Here is a 16,906-nt window from a genome sequence, read left to right as displayed (position 1 = left end):
ATCCTTCTGTGGAAACGCGTTTCATTTAAGTACGTATGTGGGTTCACAGACATGAACAAAACCCTGAGCTGCTTTGAACAGATGCTACTACACAAGCCAATGACATTTGGGTCTTTGGTTTCATTCTTGCCAGGCCACCAAGGCACCAAGGCTTATCACCACCAAACACTGATTTGCAGACAGAAGCGTTCTTAGCACAAGCCAACCCAATAATGAGATTGTTATGGCGACGAGAAACCTTGGAAATCATCTAATTCATGACCAGGAATTATTCTTTAGAATTTCCTATGGCCCCAGAGGCCACGTGAAAAAAAGCAGTTGTTACCATGGAATGTATTTATACTAGGATTATAAATGAACTGTGCTCTTTGGAAGGTCTAAAAGTAATTATGGAATAATATGATTAAGAAAGACCAGTGGTGTTATTAATTGTGGGTCTACCACAACACTTGGCATGCAGTATTCAGTAAATATTACAAAGAGTTCAAGTTGGTTTTGGAAACTTTCCTGCATCTGGTTGACCATCACTGGTCTGGATTTGTTAACACAGATGTACGACTAATATCCCGGAAGAGGAAAAGCTATTCTATTTCCAGAAACAGTCACAGTCGAGTTAACAACCTACTTCAACCTATCTCGCACGAGGTTACTGAGTTGGACAGGTCCCGAGCAGACGATCTCCCCTGTTGGTTTTCCTTTATGAAACACACAAGTGAAACATCTGAGCCAGCTGTTAGTCTAGCCGCCTCAAAGACCTCCCGGACCCTCTCCAGCGGTTCCTGGGTTCTTCTGTATGTCGGATTACAATCTTGTGTTATTTCTCTCATTCTCAATGGTTGGTCTTCTACAGACTTGGGGAGTGACTACCAGCTTCCTGCCTTTTCATAAAAATCTCACCAACCACTTGGAGACAGTCTATCACTCCTTCCTCGAATCTGCCTAGAATGTTTGCTCATTTCTCTTCTCCCTCTTCATCTGATCATCCTCATCTTTTGGATTTCAGCTGAGATGCAGCTCTCCAGAGAAGCCCACCCTGAATCCCACCTACCGAGCTGACCCCCTACTGTATGCCGTCCTCCAGCCCTGACTCCCCCGGTGTATGCTGCCGGCAGAGTCTGCATCCCTGGGGCAGGAGCCCTCCAAACCTGGTTCACTGCTGTATCCCCAGGGTCCAGCACACAGCCTGGTCCAGGAAAGGCACTCACTAAAAAACTGCTGACTGATCTTACAGATGCTAAGGAAACACAGGTACCTTCCTTTTTAAGTGTCAGAACTTTCCTGTTCTAGCTGTTGAGGGACTCAGGGGTAGGAAAAGGTAGAGGAAAAGTGAATTTATCAGAGATACATTTATCTGTCCACTTTGAGACCCATGTGTAGTAAGCAAATGTATCCTCTGTAGGGCTGAATGTCTGCTTAAAATTTCCTAAGCCAAAACTCAGTGGGTGAAAAATAAAATGGTATTAAGAACATCAATTATTGGGGGCACCTGGGTGGCTCAGTGGGTTAAGTCGCTGCCTTTGGCTCAGGTCATGATCTCAGGGTCCTGGGATCGAGTCCCACATCAGGCTCTCTGCTCAGCAGGGAGCCTGCTTCCCTCTCTCTCTCTGCCTGCCTCTCTGTCTACTTGTGATCTCTCTCTGTCAAATAAATAAATAAAATCTTAAAAAAAATAAGAACATTAATTATTGGGTGGTCAGACTATGGGCATTGGGGAGGGTATGTGCTATGGTGAGTGCTGTGAAGTGTGTAAACCTGGCGATTCACAGACCTGTACCTCTGGGGCTAATAATACGTTATATATATATTAATTAAAATATCAATTATATATCAATATATTGATATATCAATTATATATATCAATTATTGATATACATGAGGAATAATGGGAACAAAATGTGGATTTTTTTGCTTTTTTAGTTCCAATGCAGAGATTTCAATTACTCCTTCCATGCTAATACGCTAGTCAGGATGCCCCCCTCCCCCACCTTTCACCTACTTGTGCTTATTTTTCAGATCTCTGTAAATTCCTAAAATTCTGGAAGTTAACTTTTAGTCTTAGTTGGAGGATACTGGAGACAGCTGCATGATCCACTATGAAACCCTACACCTCCCTAGTTTGCTAGGAGAGCCAAGGATGGTCACTTCCCCCATTTCATCGTCTACAACGAATATGGTGTCGGAGAATTAAATGAAGGTACAACGAACTTCAGGGGGTAGAGTTCATCATCAACATTACAGGATCTTAAACTCAAGTCTGCTATTACTCAGTGTGGTAAGCAAAGATCGATGTGCAACTTTAAAGGAAGACATTTTTCCTTTTTTCTAGTATCTATAAAAACAGAATTCACACAGCTCAACAACCGGCTGGGGAGTGTACCCACGACTAAAGCTTGATTCTACAGTTAAGGGAATTTCTAAGGAAATATTAAATGTTAGATTGAAATACCTTTCAGTGGGGTAAAGCCTCTGCCTTCGGCTCAGGTCATGATCCTGGAGTCCCAGGATCGAGTCCCACGTCGGGCTCTCTGCTCAGCAGGGAGTCTGCTTCTCCCCTGACCCTCCCACTTCTCATGCTTTCTCTCTCTCTCATTCATTCTCTCTCAAATAAATAAGATCTTTAAAAAAAAAAAAACCTTTCTATTTGATGCTCAGAAGAACTTAATAGCATTCGTTTAATAAATGTTTACTGAGTATTTGCTACATGGCAGGTCCCACCCAGGATGGAACGAGGATGTTGAATGGGAAGACAAGGCTGGTCCCCGCCCCCATCTAAGAGAAAATATACATACACGCAACATTGGGCCAGACAGACACAGCCCAGAAGGAGGCAGACCTTCCCCTGGGGATCTGAGAAGGGGTCAGGAGGACATGGTGTTTCTTGAAAAACAAGTAGAATTCTGCTCTGCAAACGAAGACGGGGTGCGTGGCAGAGGAGAGGAGAGGAGAGTGCGTTCCAGACAGGGAGTGTTCCACATGTCGGGATCATGAGAAAAACACAAAGGGTTAAAGACCCGTTTTTGCCGCCATCATTAAAATTTATACAACGCGTGTGTTGCGAGAACACAAAGTTCAACAGGGACAAAGACCATCAATCAGGTTCACTCTAAATATTTTCGGCAGGGAGTAGATTAAGAACCCAAGCACAGCGGCTACCCAGGACTCTACATTCATTCATTTGTTCGTTCGTTCACTCATTCACACGGTGGTTTATTCACTCGGACATTTATTAAGCATCTATCGTGACTGTAAGCCAAGCCCCATTCTAGGTGCTCAGCATACAAGCCTGAACCAAACAGTTCTCACCTCTGTGGACAATATATTCTATTAGGTGAGAAGAGCAATAAGCAAAATGAAAAGCCATCAATATGGGCTGTTAGATGGGGAAAAAGCTCCAAAAAAGAATAAAGGGGTGGGGCTTGGCGAACACGCTGTGTTGGGAGAAGGGTTCTAATGTCAAGTAGGGAGATCAGGGAGGGTCTCCCTGAGGAGGTGACAGCCGAGGACAGACCCCAGGGAGGTGAGGGAGGGAGGCCTGAGTGTGTGTGAGGGAAGAACAGTCTAGAGCGAGGGAACAGTCAGCACAAAGGCCCTTTGTCCGAGGGCACCCGGCATGTCCCAGGCGACGAGAACAGCGAGAGGCCTTTGTGGTGCGCGAGGGTGGGCAGCGCGGAGAACCAGTCAGGGAGATGACAGGGGTCCGCGCCATGCTGGCCTTCTTTGCTTTTCACTCGTAAGCGGGCTGGAAGGCCAAAGAAGCATTCTGGGCACAGACATGATTATGGGTTATCGCGTCCCCCTCAAAACTCATGTGTTTGATTCCTAATCCCAGTACCTCGCAATGTGGACAGCCTCTGGAGACAGGGTCTTTATTTTTTTATTTTTGTTTTTAAAAAAGAATTTATTTATTTGACACAGAGAGAGAGAGAGACAGCGAGAGAGGGAACACAAGAGTGGGAGAGGGAGAAGCAGGTTCCTCACTGAGCAGGGAGTCTGATGCGGGACTCGATCCCAGGACCCTGGGATCATGACCTGAACCGAAGGCAACCACTTAACAGGCTGAGCCACCCACGCGCCCCTGACAGTGTCTTTAAAGGAGCGACTGAGCAAGAGGAGGTCGTTGGGGTGGGGTTCTAACTAAATGGTGATTTTTTAAGAGCAGGAGATTAGGACACAAACACACACAGAGGGAAGACCACGAGAGGACCCAGGGAGAAGTGTCTACAAGCCAAGGAGAGAGGCCTCAGAGGAAACCATTCCTGCTGACAGTCAGATCTTGGACTTTGAGCGTCCAGAGCTCTGTGAGAACATAAATTCCTGCTGTTTAGGCTGCCCAGTCTGTGGTACTGTGCTGTGGCGGTCCTAGCAGACTAAGGCTGTCAAGACCTGATTTTTGTTACGTGTTGTCTGTCTGATTAAAGGGCAGGAGTGGAGGCAGGAGACCAGGCAGCAGGGACGATGGGGTCAGGCCACTGGGTGGGAAGTGGCTCATCACTGAGACACATTCTCCGTGTAGACCTAACAGGATTTGCCAACCCCTCAGACATGAGGTGCCAGAAAAAGAAGGGTACCAAGGGCGACCGCAAGATTTCTGGCCTGAGGGACCAGAGGGATGAATTTCCCTTTTCCTTAACTAAGAGGGACTCCTTTAAAGTGTATTCACTCAAAAATCTTCCCCAAATTCCTTCAGGGTCAACAGGGACACAGATCCCATCTTCCTTTTACCAACAGGGAAGCCGCAGCACAGGGAATGGATGAACTAAGATGAGAAAGAAAATTAGTGGCTGATTGGGATTTTAAGTTTGAATCCCAAGATTTATGTCAATTAGATCACAGAGCTTACTGCAGATATTAGAAATGGCATGATACCTGAAATGAGAAAATGTCACTTTCAAAAAAGACATGAAATGAGAGATCACCTCACACCAGTCAGAATGGCTAAAATCAGCAAGTCAGGAAATGACAGATGCTGGCGAGGATGCGGAGAAAGGGGAACCCTCCTACACTGTTGGTGGGAATGCAAGCTGGTGCAGCCACTCTGGAAAACAGCATGGAGGTTCCTCAAAATGTTGAAAATAGAACTGCCTTATGACCCAGCAATTGCACTACTGGGTATATATCCTAAAGATACAAACGTAGTGATCCAAAGGAGCACGTGCACCCGAATGTTTATAGCAGCAATGTCCACAATAGCCAAACTATGGAAAGAACCTAGATGTCCATCAACAGATGAATGGATCAAGAAGATGTGGTATATATACACAATGGAATACTATGCAGCCATCAAAAGAAATGAAATCTTGCCATTTGCGACAACATGGATGGAACTAGAGCGTATCATGCTTAGCGAAATAAGTCAAGCAGAGAAAGACAACTATCATATGATCTCCCTGATATGAGGAAGTGGTGATGCAACATGGGGGCTTAAGTGGGTAGGAGAAAAATAAATGAAACAAGATGGGATTGGGAAGGAGACAAACCATAAGTGACTCTTAATCTCACAAAACAAACTGAGGGTTGCTGGGGGGAGGGGGGTTGGGAGAAGGGGGTGGGATTATGGACATTGGGGAGGGTATGTGCTTTGGTGAGGGCTGTGAAGTGTGTAAACCTGGTGATTCACAGACCTGTACCCCTGGGGATAAAAATATATGTTTATGAAAAAAAAAAAAAGACATGAATCATCAGGGAAGGAAAAAACGAAGACCATGTCATTTCAGGAAACGGATACAAACAAAATCTTCGCTAAGACGAATCGAACCTATTTGTAACGTACTTTCAGGGGCACGAGGGTGGGTTTTTATGTAATCTGGTGGAACATTCACCATGGTTTCTTGGACATTTTCACTGCGTGCCATGCGATAAGATGATGGATTTGGACAAAAGAAGACACTTGCTCTTCGCAAACAACCCTAATGAGGCTGGTGGCGGGGTCATTCCCCCTGGTTTACAGACGAGGAATCGAAGGCAAAAAGAAGTGGTGCCTTTGGCTGACATCACCCCCGTGATGCGGGGGTCCCCTCCAGGTGGCTGTCCTGCCGGGGGCTGTCCTGCGACTTTGGATCCATATGGCACTCTTCAAGTTTGCTTCAGCTTCATCTCTAGCTCCCTCCTCCTGCACCCCTCCCCCACAAGTGGTGAGCCAACGCTGTACCTGACCATGTCAGTAACATGTAACGTGTTATGATGGAACATGTCGCATTGTTGCGTCATGGAGGAAGCCCAGGTTAGAGCAGTGATTAAGAAATTACTCCTGTCTATAGTATCATTATCAGCAACAGCCGAACTGTGGCGAGGACCCAAATGTCCACCGACTAATGAGGGGATAAAGAAGAGGTGGAGTGTATCTACGGTGGACTATTACTCGGCCATCAAAGAGGCCACCTTGCTATTTGCAACAACATGGATGGAGCTAGAGGGCATTACGGTGGCTGAGTGAAGTCAGAGAAAGACAAATACCTTATGATCTCATTTATGCGTGAAGTTTATTTAAGAAAACAGAGGAACATATGGGAAAGGGAGGGGAAGAAGAGAGGAAAACAAACCAAAGGAGACTCTGAATGATGGAGAACAAACAGGGGTTGATGGAGGGAAGGGGTGGGGGATGGGCAGTAAGGAGGGCGCCCGTTGTGATGAGCACTGGGTGTTGTACCTAGTCATGAATCACTGAATTCTACTCCCGAAACCAACATTGCCTGGTATGTTAACTAAGTAAAACTTAAATTAAAAAAAAAAAAAAAGAACTTGTTCACACAGATCAGAACAGATGGAGTGTCCTTGGGAGAACGTGAGCAAGATAGTAATGGGTCTACAGACCATCTCGATAAATGGTTATTATGAAGAACTTGGGATTATTTAGTGTAGAAGAGAGAGAGAAGCCCTCAATAAAGCCACCAGTAGAGACCTTTGACGATATGGAAACTTTTCACAGGAAAGGAAGACTAGAAACAGAACGGAAGGGCTCTGAGTTAGGAGAAGTAAAACTTGTAACGTACTAGAAGAAACCCGGTGATGATCAGACCTTCCTGACAAGGGGGGTGGTCTCTCTGGGGGCCTTGGGAGGCTCCTGCTGGTGCAAGGAGAGGAAGGCTAATGGTGAGGAAGGATGCAACAGGCAGCGGGCTGCTTGCCTGGATACTGTCTATGGCCCCTTCCATAACACGTCTATTTGTTCAGATTTATGGCCCAAAGCCCGGCATTAATGCTCCTTAATTCTTCTTCTGGTTTTCACGGGACTTAACAGTGTTTCATCAGGAGCCGACCGCAGGAATGCACCAAGGCCGGCAGGTGACATTCCATTAGACCTCGGGGGCTTCGTGGCCGGCTCACCTAAGCGCTCGGGAATGTTTCTTCCCACTTGCCGTGTTTTCTGGGGGACACTGGACATTGCCAGAAGAGAGAAAGGATTCTTTTTTCTGTGTTAAGCTTGGTGAGACCAAGAATGAAATCATGTTGACAGGCAACAGAGAGCATTTGGAGGCAGCTGAAAGAAGGTAGCGTCACCAAAGACAGAAAGATAGCGGCAGAGCCCGCGCTGGTGAGAGGGGGCCTGTGACCCCCCCATTGCTTCAGATCTGTCCAGGACTCCTGGAAGTCCTGGGGACGCTCAGAAAAAATCTCTCCATCTTCATTTGTTTGGGAAGAAGAGACCTCTCTCTCTCTCTCTCTGGAGGGTGATCTTGTTCGAGTGATGTCCACGTTAACTCCCTACGTCCTGGCTGGTCTATCAGAACAACCCTGTCCTTGACCTAAGGTGGGAGGGAGGGAGACAGGAGGAAGTGAGAGCCCGGGGGTGACAAGAAGCACAGGGGATGGCCTTAGCTGCCAACAGCAGACTCTTCCCCTTCCTGGCCCCTCTTCCCATAATCTCATCTGTTCTCTCTGATTCATTTCAATAAAGAACCCGACCTGGTTTAGGTCCAGCAAACTTACCCTCTGGTCGACACGCGGCTGAAATATTTTACAAATATACACAGAAATTCCCGAACTGAAGAACGGTGTGTCCCCTGTTGGTTAGGACTTCCCACTGAACCTTTTAAAATGGCTTATTTTAGGGCACCTGGGTGGCTCAGTGGGTTAAGCTGCTGCCTTCGGCTCAGGTCATGATCTCGGGGTCCTGGGATCGAGGCCTGCATCGGGCTCTCTGCTCAGCAGGGAACCTGCTTCCCTCTCTCTCTCTCTGCCTGCCTCTCTGCCTACTTGTGATCTCTCTCTGTCAAATAAATAAATAAAATCTTTAAAAAAAAAACAACAACAACAACCAACTCGCTAAACTGGCTTATTTTAGTAGAAACACATTTAGCAACGACCACGCTCCCTCGAGGATCTTTTTCGATTGATTAAAGCTCCTGGGAGATACAAAGACTTGGTAGGCAGACCGCGGGTATGGAGAACGGGGATCAGGCAGACTATGAGCTGTCTTCAGGAGGAAGCCCCAGGCCTGAGGACATGACCCTTTGACTTACTACCTAGGACGGTGCTTTTCAAAGCATCTCTGAGGAAGGACCCATTTTGTTGGCTGGCTGGTCAGTGTATTTATCTATTTTAATTTTCAATCTATCACAAACTGATGCTTTTGTAAAATGTAAAAACCCCCAAAAATGAAGCCCTTTTTATTATCAGATTCAACAGACATAAAATCATACTGTCAAATCGCTATAAAAGCATCTAAACACTTGGCCTCAGTTTCTGTACCGATAGGGTTACAGGTGGGCAACCAGCCGTCTGCAGAGCCCTCTCGCGAAGCTGGCATTGGGGAACTGACGTTGCCTTCCTTAGTTTTTCTACTTACTCAGTCTCCCTAGGTCACGTGAGGATTAAGATGATAATGAAGATATATCAAAGACTAAAAAGTACCATCCACATTTAAAATGACTACTTTCTTTATCAACGGTAACAGTAGTTAAGAAGGATGCCAAGGGGCCAAAGAAAGCTTTGTCCAGCAAGGGTGGATATGAACGCGTGATCAAGTCAGAATCCTAGCAACAGCTACTTCCCTTGGAATCACTTAAAGCCCAAACACAGAGTCGTTGGCGGAGAGTCGGGAAACGATCACAGAAAGCTCCTGACCGCGTCCATCCTGCCTCTGGCTCTCTGCCTGGTGCCTAGCAGGCTCCCCGCCGGACTGCAACTTTCCCACTGGCAGGACCCAGCTAGCAGCTGTCATTACTCCGGGACAGGCACTCGGGGTCCCAAGCTCAGACACATCTTGCACGGTGGGCGGATTGCACCACTTCTTGTTATGCTAGGCAATTAGGGCAAGCAACATGCCTTGGAATCACACTGGGAAATCCGGGAGGAGTGGGGTGGTATTTGCATACACGCAGAGGCACGAACATTTCAGACCGGGTCCTTCGGGTCCTCTTTCCAGATCCCCCGGCAGGGCTACTGGAGGGGATTCTGGCTGAAGAAGGGGCTGTGTCAGGTGTGGCTACACACTGATGGCCAGTAATCAGGCTTCAGCCCTCCGCGTCCTTATCAGCAAGAACAGGAGCATGCCTTCCACTTCTCCCGTCACACTGCTTTTCCACCACCCTCCTGCCGACTCTCCTCTTTTCTTATTTACATTCAAACTGCCTTTTTCCTTTCTTTGAGAGAGAGAAAGCACAGGCCTGAGCAGGGGAAGGGGGAGTCCGAGGGGGAGGGAGAGCATCTCAAGCTGACTCCCGCTGAGCGCAGAGCCCTATCTGGGGCTCCAACTCACGGCCCTGAGAGTGTGACTTGAGACGAGATTAAGAGCTGGACACTTGACCCACTGAACCTCCCAGGAGCCCCTGTCTTTTTGTGTCATAAAAACAATACACACGAAGTAAAAAAGCAGTATAGAAAGGTATGAAATATAAAAGAATTTCTCGTCCATCTCCTCACCTGGGGGGTAACCACTATTAATAATTACATGTATAAGCTTTCAAAAAACGTTAAGACTTATAGAAGCCTATATGTTATATATATAACACACGTTATTCTTTACATAAATTTATGTATTTAGATATACTTACGTGTAAATATATATATTAATATATTTATATCAAGTACTTAATTTATATCAAATATTTATAATTAAAATCTATATTAAATATATTAATATATTCACACATATTAGTACATTTATACATATTATGCTATTTATATAGTACACGCATGTATACTATATGTTACTTTTTCTTTTTGATAGATGTGATTGTTCTATAGTTTGGCAATAGGCAACACGACTTTTTTCTTCTTCCACACTTTCCTTGACATTCAGTGTTTGGTCTGATTTTACTTTCGAACTTTTCCCCTAGCGAGGACGAGCCCTTACCCTGCCTGGTCTTTGCATCCCTGAGTCACCGTCAGATCCCCTAACCACGCCCCCCAGACAAGGCCCCTCCCCTCCCCCACCAAGTACCTTTCCAGCCTCTGCATGGTCATGGCCAGCGTTTTGTTCAGCTCCTCAATCATCCTGCAGCCGGAGGGGTGCATGGGGAGGGAGCCGGTGGTGGAGGGGAGGTGTGGGCCGAGACTGCCGTACTGCAGCTGGTGTTGGATCTGGGATGGCAGAACCGTGTGGTGGTGCTGGGCCCCACTCTGCTGGCCACTCTTCTGGGCGGCATAGGACGCCAGGGAGAGGTCTGGCCCCCCGACAGGCATGCAGATCATGACTTTCTTTGGAGGTAGCGGCGGTGACAGTTTCACTGGCAGACAAGGCAATTTCACAGGGGCGCCAGGATCTGCAGCAAAAGGAGGGCGAGAGGCAGCCATGAGTTTGGGGGCACGGGCAGAAGCCTGGACCATTGCATGGGCGCCCACCCTGGGACTGTGGGCACGGGCGTGGGCCCGGAGACGAAATGCACCAGCTGAAGACACCAGTGGGGTAGGTGCTACTCAATGAGCACACATTGCTGAAAGCGGGCCTTAGGGACCCAGGCAGGCATTAGCGATATCTGTCACATAGCTGTCAGGCTAAGTAAGGCTCACCGGCAGCAGGAAGGGGGAACGAACACAGCACATCCTTCTGTTCATGGAAGCCCATCGAACTTCAAAGAGACCTGTTCTAGGGTACACTATGATGTCTACAGCTTTGTCACTGTCCTGTGAAAATATCGTCTCCGCTGGCACACTCTAACAGGCACGGGACTAGAAGCCAGTTCTACTTCAGATCCATAAACAGAGTGAACCTCCACAAGTGACGTCCCTGGTGCTAGCCTTAATGCCCTCCCCAGTCACCTGAGTGTGATGCTTTATGAGGACTCGCAGTCACACAGCGGACTTGGATGCCCCACGTGGAGGCAACGCTTCTGTGTCTGTGTGCTGTGTCGCTCATCTCCCCCTGTCCACACAGGACCTCCGTGAGATCTGAGCTCGGTGGCGGGACTGGTTGGCCCACTCACGTGGCAGCCACAGTTGGGTTGTTCAAACCGTAGAAAGGCTCCAACAAGTACTCCTAGGCCCTGGTGTGACCTCCACGCACCCAGCACCCCTAGGTCTCAGGACACTGGCTCTGAAGCTTCCCAGAGATGCTCAAACTCAGGGGAGCTGCAGGACAGAGCAGTCCTCGGGCCATCTTTGGGACAACCTTGCAAATTCCTGAAAAATGATCTAGCACCAGTGGGGGGCAGGGTTCAGTCCTGTGGGCTATAGGCTGGCCTGGGAGAAGCTCGGCCAGGAGGGGTCACGGAAGGGCTGGGGAAGGCTGGACGGCCGCGTCCGAGTGCTCTCCCCTTCACACCTGGTGTCCACATGGGGAGAACCACAGGTTCTGTGTCCTGCTCCTTGAGGACTTAGACTTCTCTCCATCCATCTGTCTACTTCAAGTGTGGCCTTCTTCAGTTTCATTTCCCCTCAGTTCTACCAAAGTGACGTCCCAAGGGCACCAATCTGCTGTCCCACCTTCATTTAAACCCCACTGATGGCCTAGAAATAAACCCCATCTTCCTGACACACCATCCAAGGTCCGCGTGCTGGTTAGCTCTCTATGGCCACACTTTACCTCCTGACCTCCTGCTAGCCTATCTGAAAAGCCTTAGATCAGAGTCTCCTATGACACTCACTGCTTTTCTCCTGTGCATTTTCCTTATTTGCTGCCCCCCGCCCCAATTCAGTCTCCGCCCTCCCCTAAGTCCCACGGGGTGGCCGTTGTCCCTCACACTCTCCGCATGGGCTGCGTGGTCCTCCCTGGTCTCCTCAAGGCTCCCCTCCCTCAGCAGAACGCTGTTCCTGCCTCAGAGAGAAACCTGAGAGGTGCGCGGGCGAGGCCTCTCCTTCCCACAGAACTTCCGTGTTCCCCAAACTATCTGACGTTCCCACACCCCTGGGCCTCTGCCGCCTTCCCTCCTCCGTTTGGAGTATTCCTCTCTGTTTTGTCTTCCGGGCCCATTCCTCCTCTCCCCTCAAGATGCAACTCAAAAATGACCTCCTCCGAGAAGCCCTCCTGGATTCTCACATTGCTCCTTCCATTCCGCACCCAGTGGGCCTCCTGTGGGTGTGAGGTGGGTCGGTGCCCACAGCAGTGGGGGCAACAGTGATGGCGGACAGCACTCTAGCCGCCCCTAACCCCGTGCCAGATGCTAAATGCTCTTCACCTCGATCCTCACAGCGACCCTGGCATGTAGACATAGTATCATCTCACTTTTGCGGATGATGAGATGCCCCTGGGCTCTGAGGACTGAATGGCACCTCCTGGTTGCACAGCTGTCTGCCCTCTGCTGGAGAACCAGGACCTCAAATTGCGTGTCACTCTCTTCTTAGCGTCCTGTATGGTGTCCCGCTCCCACAGCGAGGGGCTCACATGTTTAGAGAACGAGCTGATGTTCTAACACTCTGTGGTAGGATGAATTCGCACCTTCCCCCAGAAATAGATGCTCTCCTACCTCTCTAAGGGACATGAGCATAAAATGAAAAACAACTTTAGGACTACGCAGCTGCGGGTGTGTGGACACTGAATTATGGCTCCTACAGCAGACAAACATGAAAGCCCAATCATTCCAGGGGGCCTGATCGGCTTGCCCACCAATGCCAGAACGCCAACCAGTGTCAACCACAGGGCTCCCTAACGTCCCTCTACAATCATCCCATTTGTCACCATCCCCCATGCACAGGACACAAGGTAATCTAACCATGTTCAAGTGCATGACCAATGGTGCTCTCTTGAAAGTGACCAAGGGGCAGAAACCCACCTCCTGTGTCCACTTCCTGCTACTGAAGGGTCCACTCCCTTGGCCCTTGGAAGGCTTTGCACAACCCTAGCAAATGCAATGTGTCTGGACATGTTAAGGGTTTCTATCCAGGAACGTTTACCCATTATTCCTTCCTTTGTGTTCTATCTAAGGCAGGTAGGCGCTCAGTCGCTTGGACAGAAGGAAACAGAGCCAAGAGGGCAGCATGGAACCATTTCCCTCGGAAGGAACAGTGAGGACCTTGGGTTCTACCATCTTGCTAAGCTACACCTTCCTGCACACACTCAGCCACCATGCTTCCTGCCACCACTTCTGCAGCAAAGTGTACTTGGTTTCTTTGCTAGGAAAATGGCCAAGAGGACACTAGAAATTCTACTGAAACAGGCAAGGAGGTAATGACCACATTAATGGACATGGTTACTTTCATTGCTTGAGAAAAAAGATATTGGGGTCCTAGAGGACCCCTTTCTCTTTTTCTGCCCATGTTTCTTTTCTGGTTGTTTCACTGTATATGGTCATCAATTAAATAGGAGTAGGAAATGAAGAATTACTTAAAATAGCCTTTAAGCTCAGTAGATTTGGTAAAAAGGAAGGAAATTGGGGAAAAGGTTAAAATGTGGAATTATTGGCTTTCCGCGAATTAGCTCTGTAATCCCTGCCTTTCTCCAACATGGTAGACAAAGGAGGGGAGTCTAGGCAGCCCAGATCTTTAGTAACGCTCAGTGTCTATTTTTATATCTTTATGATATCTTAATACCAAGTGATTGATCATAACAGATCTGGAGCCTTCTCTACCCCGTCTGCCATTCCGAGTTTGTCACTTTATCTTTGTCCTTTGCAAACTTCTGTGTTCTCTGCCCCCTTGAGTACCAGTCTGGGACCTCATCTCCTCTTGTAGGGTGGGTAACACGGTCCACCCTTCTAATCCATCTGCGCCCTGTACCAGACATTTTCCCCCAGCACACGTCACGCTGGAGGTCCCCCAAGCACTCCCTGCCCGGCAGGGCTGCGGGCCATCTAGCCCCTCCCAGCACCGGCAGGTGCCTCCACCCTGCATCTCCCTGGCCACTCTGGGCAGACGGCTTCCTCACTGGGTTTCCCAGTAACCATGCTCCTTTCTCATGGCCTTTGTCACACTGGCCCCCTTCAACACCCTCCCTTCCCGATAATCAGAATTGCATTCACCCTTCAAAGCACAACTAAAGACCGACTCCCCCTTGCAGCCTTTCCTGCTCCTGGTCAAGGCCAGCTGCATTTGGGTGGCCCCTCCTACGCCCGCTTCTGCCCTCCCTACAGGGTGCACAGAGTGGAGCACAGCAAAGCCCAGAGGTGTGTTAGCCTCGGGCTGATGCAGACAACCCCCTCTCCAGGGATTCTATGCAGGATGGTGGGCGGATGCCAGCTTTATGTCTTTTTTCTCTTTTTTAAAGATTTTATTTATTTATTTGACAGAGAGAGAGAGAGACAGCAAGAAAGGGAACACAAGCTGGGGGAAGAAAGAAGCAGGCTTCCCGGCTAAGTAGGGAGCCTGACTCGGAGCTTGATCCCAGGATCCTGGGACCGTGACCTGAGCTGAAGGCAGAAGCTTAACGACTGAACCACTCAGGGGTCCCACATTTGCGTCTTTTAAAAGTGATGTCTGAAAACCACTCAACCTCTTACTCTTGTCCTGTTCTCTGAAAACAAAACAAAAAAGAGCGCTAATTCCTTTTTCTTTTTTTTAAGTAGATGCCTCATCTAGCACAGAGCCCAATGATGCAGGACTGAACTCACGACCCTGAGATTAAGACCTGTGCTGAAATCAGAGTCAGATGCTCACCTGACTGAACCACCCAGGTGTCCCAAGAGCGCTAATTTTTTTTAAAGATTTATTTATTTGATATAAAAAAGATCACAAGTAGGCAGAGAGGCAGGCAGAGAGAGAGGGGGAAGCAGGCTCCTCGCCAAGCAAAGAGCCTGATCTGGGGCTCGATCCCAGGACCCTGGCGTCATGACCTGAGCCGAAGGCAGAAGCTTTAACCCACTGAGCCATCCAGGCACCCTCCCAAAAGCACTAATTCTTTTTTTTTTTAAAGATTTTATTTATTTATTTGACAGAGATCACAAGCAGGCAGAGAGGCAGGCAGAGAGAGGAGGAAGCAGGCCCCCCGCCGAGCAGAGAGCCCGATGAGGGGCTCGATCCCAGGACTCTGAGATCATGACCCGAGCCGAAGGCAGCGGCAAAAGCACTAATTCTTAAGAGAGTTCTTGAACAACCCGCGACAGCCCCCCGATGCTTGCTAGAAGTTTGTATTCCTGGCCTTCACCTCTGACCTACTGAAGGAGAGTCTTGGGGCCAGGCATTTGGATTTTATATGCTTTCCAGGTGCTCACCATACTCAGGGGTAAGAGGAAAGAATCGGGGGCAACCTGGGGGTGCCAACCTGCTTGGAGTATAGCGCCCAAGGAGAAGATACGATGCCTTGGTTCCACCCAGCCCCTGAGCCCACATCCGCCCTGAGTGGTCAGCGGCACGGTCTCCAAGTTCTATTTCTATGCCCCCCACATATAAAAACTAAAACACTAATTTGCAGGAAACCAATTTACAAAGCTACACCATCTAAGATCTATTCATCTAATGACTACCTTTGCCTAAAATCTAACATCTGCAATTAAGGGACTTGTCTTAAAACCAATTTGTCTAATGGCATTTCCAATTTAATTTTATATTTATAAAAATCACTTATGGATGCACACTTTGTGCATGAAAAGATTTCTTCTATCCTTGTGGGTGAATTTCTTTTTTCTGTTTTATTTGCCTTAGAATACTTTAAGGACATTTCAGACAAGTTTGCCTAAAGAGCTTTTTTCACAATTTTGTCTCAAGTAATAAATACTTAATCAGATGTTTAGCTTTTCCTGATGACTTGATTCCGTGCATTAGAGCCCTCTTGTTTCCTTCTTGCTGATTTTCCCATGTCCTATGCGTGCTGTATGCATGTATTAAGCAAACAAGGAAACATACACCCAATAGTTATTTCCACTTAACGAGGCACGGACATTTTTGTAACAAGGACGATAGATGGAGGTGAATGGATTGGGAATGGACGGCAGGTCCCAACCATTTCTCTCCAAGGTGCCAAGTTCTCACCAACCAGCGTCATCGAGGAGGTCTGAAGAGGCAAAGTCCTGATCCTCCAGCTGAGAAATTTAGATTCAGGAGGCTTACGACAGGGTCCGGGATCTTGTTTCATAGAGAAGCTCCCAGATCACTGTGCCCTTGGTGGAGACCACGCTGAGAAAGTGCCTCACGTCATTACCGGGTTAAGTGGCACAAAATCATTACCAGAGTCTGTCCTGCTAGACACAGAACAGGAACCCTGAAATCACACACTCATGCACCTCCGTTAGCAACAGCAACTGCCTGATCTCTTTGATTCTGTTTTCCAATCTGTGAAATGGGGATGAATGAACACGTACAGACCTAGCACACAGACCACGTAAGATAAAGTACACACACTGTGTGGCACCGTGCCTGGCACTCCGTTATAAATGGACGGCAGCTGTATTTCTGGTTGCGGTCATTGTCATCACCATGGGAATGACTTCCTTAGGAAGCCCGTCCATCCTCCCCAAGGTGAAGGGGCCACCACTGGGCTCTCACCGGCCCTGTACTTCCCTTTGTCAACAGCATCACATATACAGTTGATCTAATCCATTTCATTTCTCTTGACTTGTTCCCGGTTTTTATCCACAGTAGGTGTAAGTGATCCTTTAAC

The 16,906-nt window shown here is 48.1% G+C and overlaps 1 protein-coding gene across 13 annotated transcripts in view; it reads right to left on the bottom strand.

Moving 5' to 3' along the window:
- PHACTR1 (phosphatase and actin regulator 1) overlaps positions 1 to 16,906 on the bottom strand; it is a 562,751-nt gene that overhangs the window by 56,742 nt on the left and 489,103 nt on the right. For all 13 annotated transcript variants that reach the window (XM_082730196.1, XM_082730202.1, XM_082730204.1 and 10 more), the window contains one exon: positions 10,382 to 10,703. In XM_082730196.1, coding sequence (XP_082586322.1) covers positions 10,382 to 10,703 — 322 coding nt within the window. The remainder of the gene's footprint in view (positions 1 to 10,381; positions 10,704 to 16,906) is intronic.

The sequence above is a fragment of the Mustela nivalis genome (genome assembly GCF_964662115.1).
Source record: "Mustela nivalis genome assembly, chromosome: 5".
NCBI classification, from domain to species: domain Eukaryota; kingdom Metazoa; phylum Chordata; class Mammalia; order Carnivora; family Mustelidae; genus Mustela; species Mustela nivalis.
The sequence above is the reverse complement of the archived record's forward strand: the minus strand, read 5'-3'. Positions and strand labels throughout refer to the sequence as shown.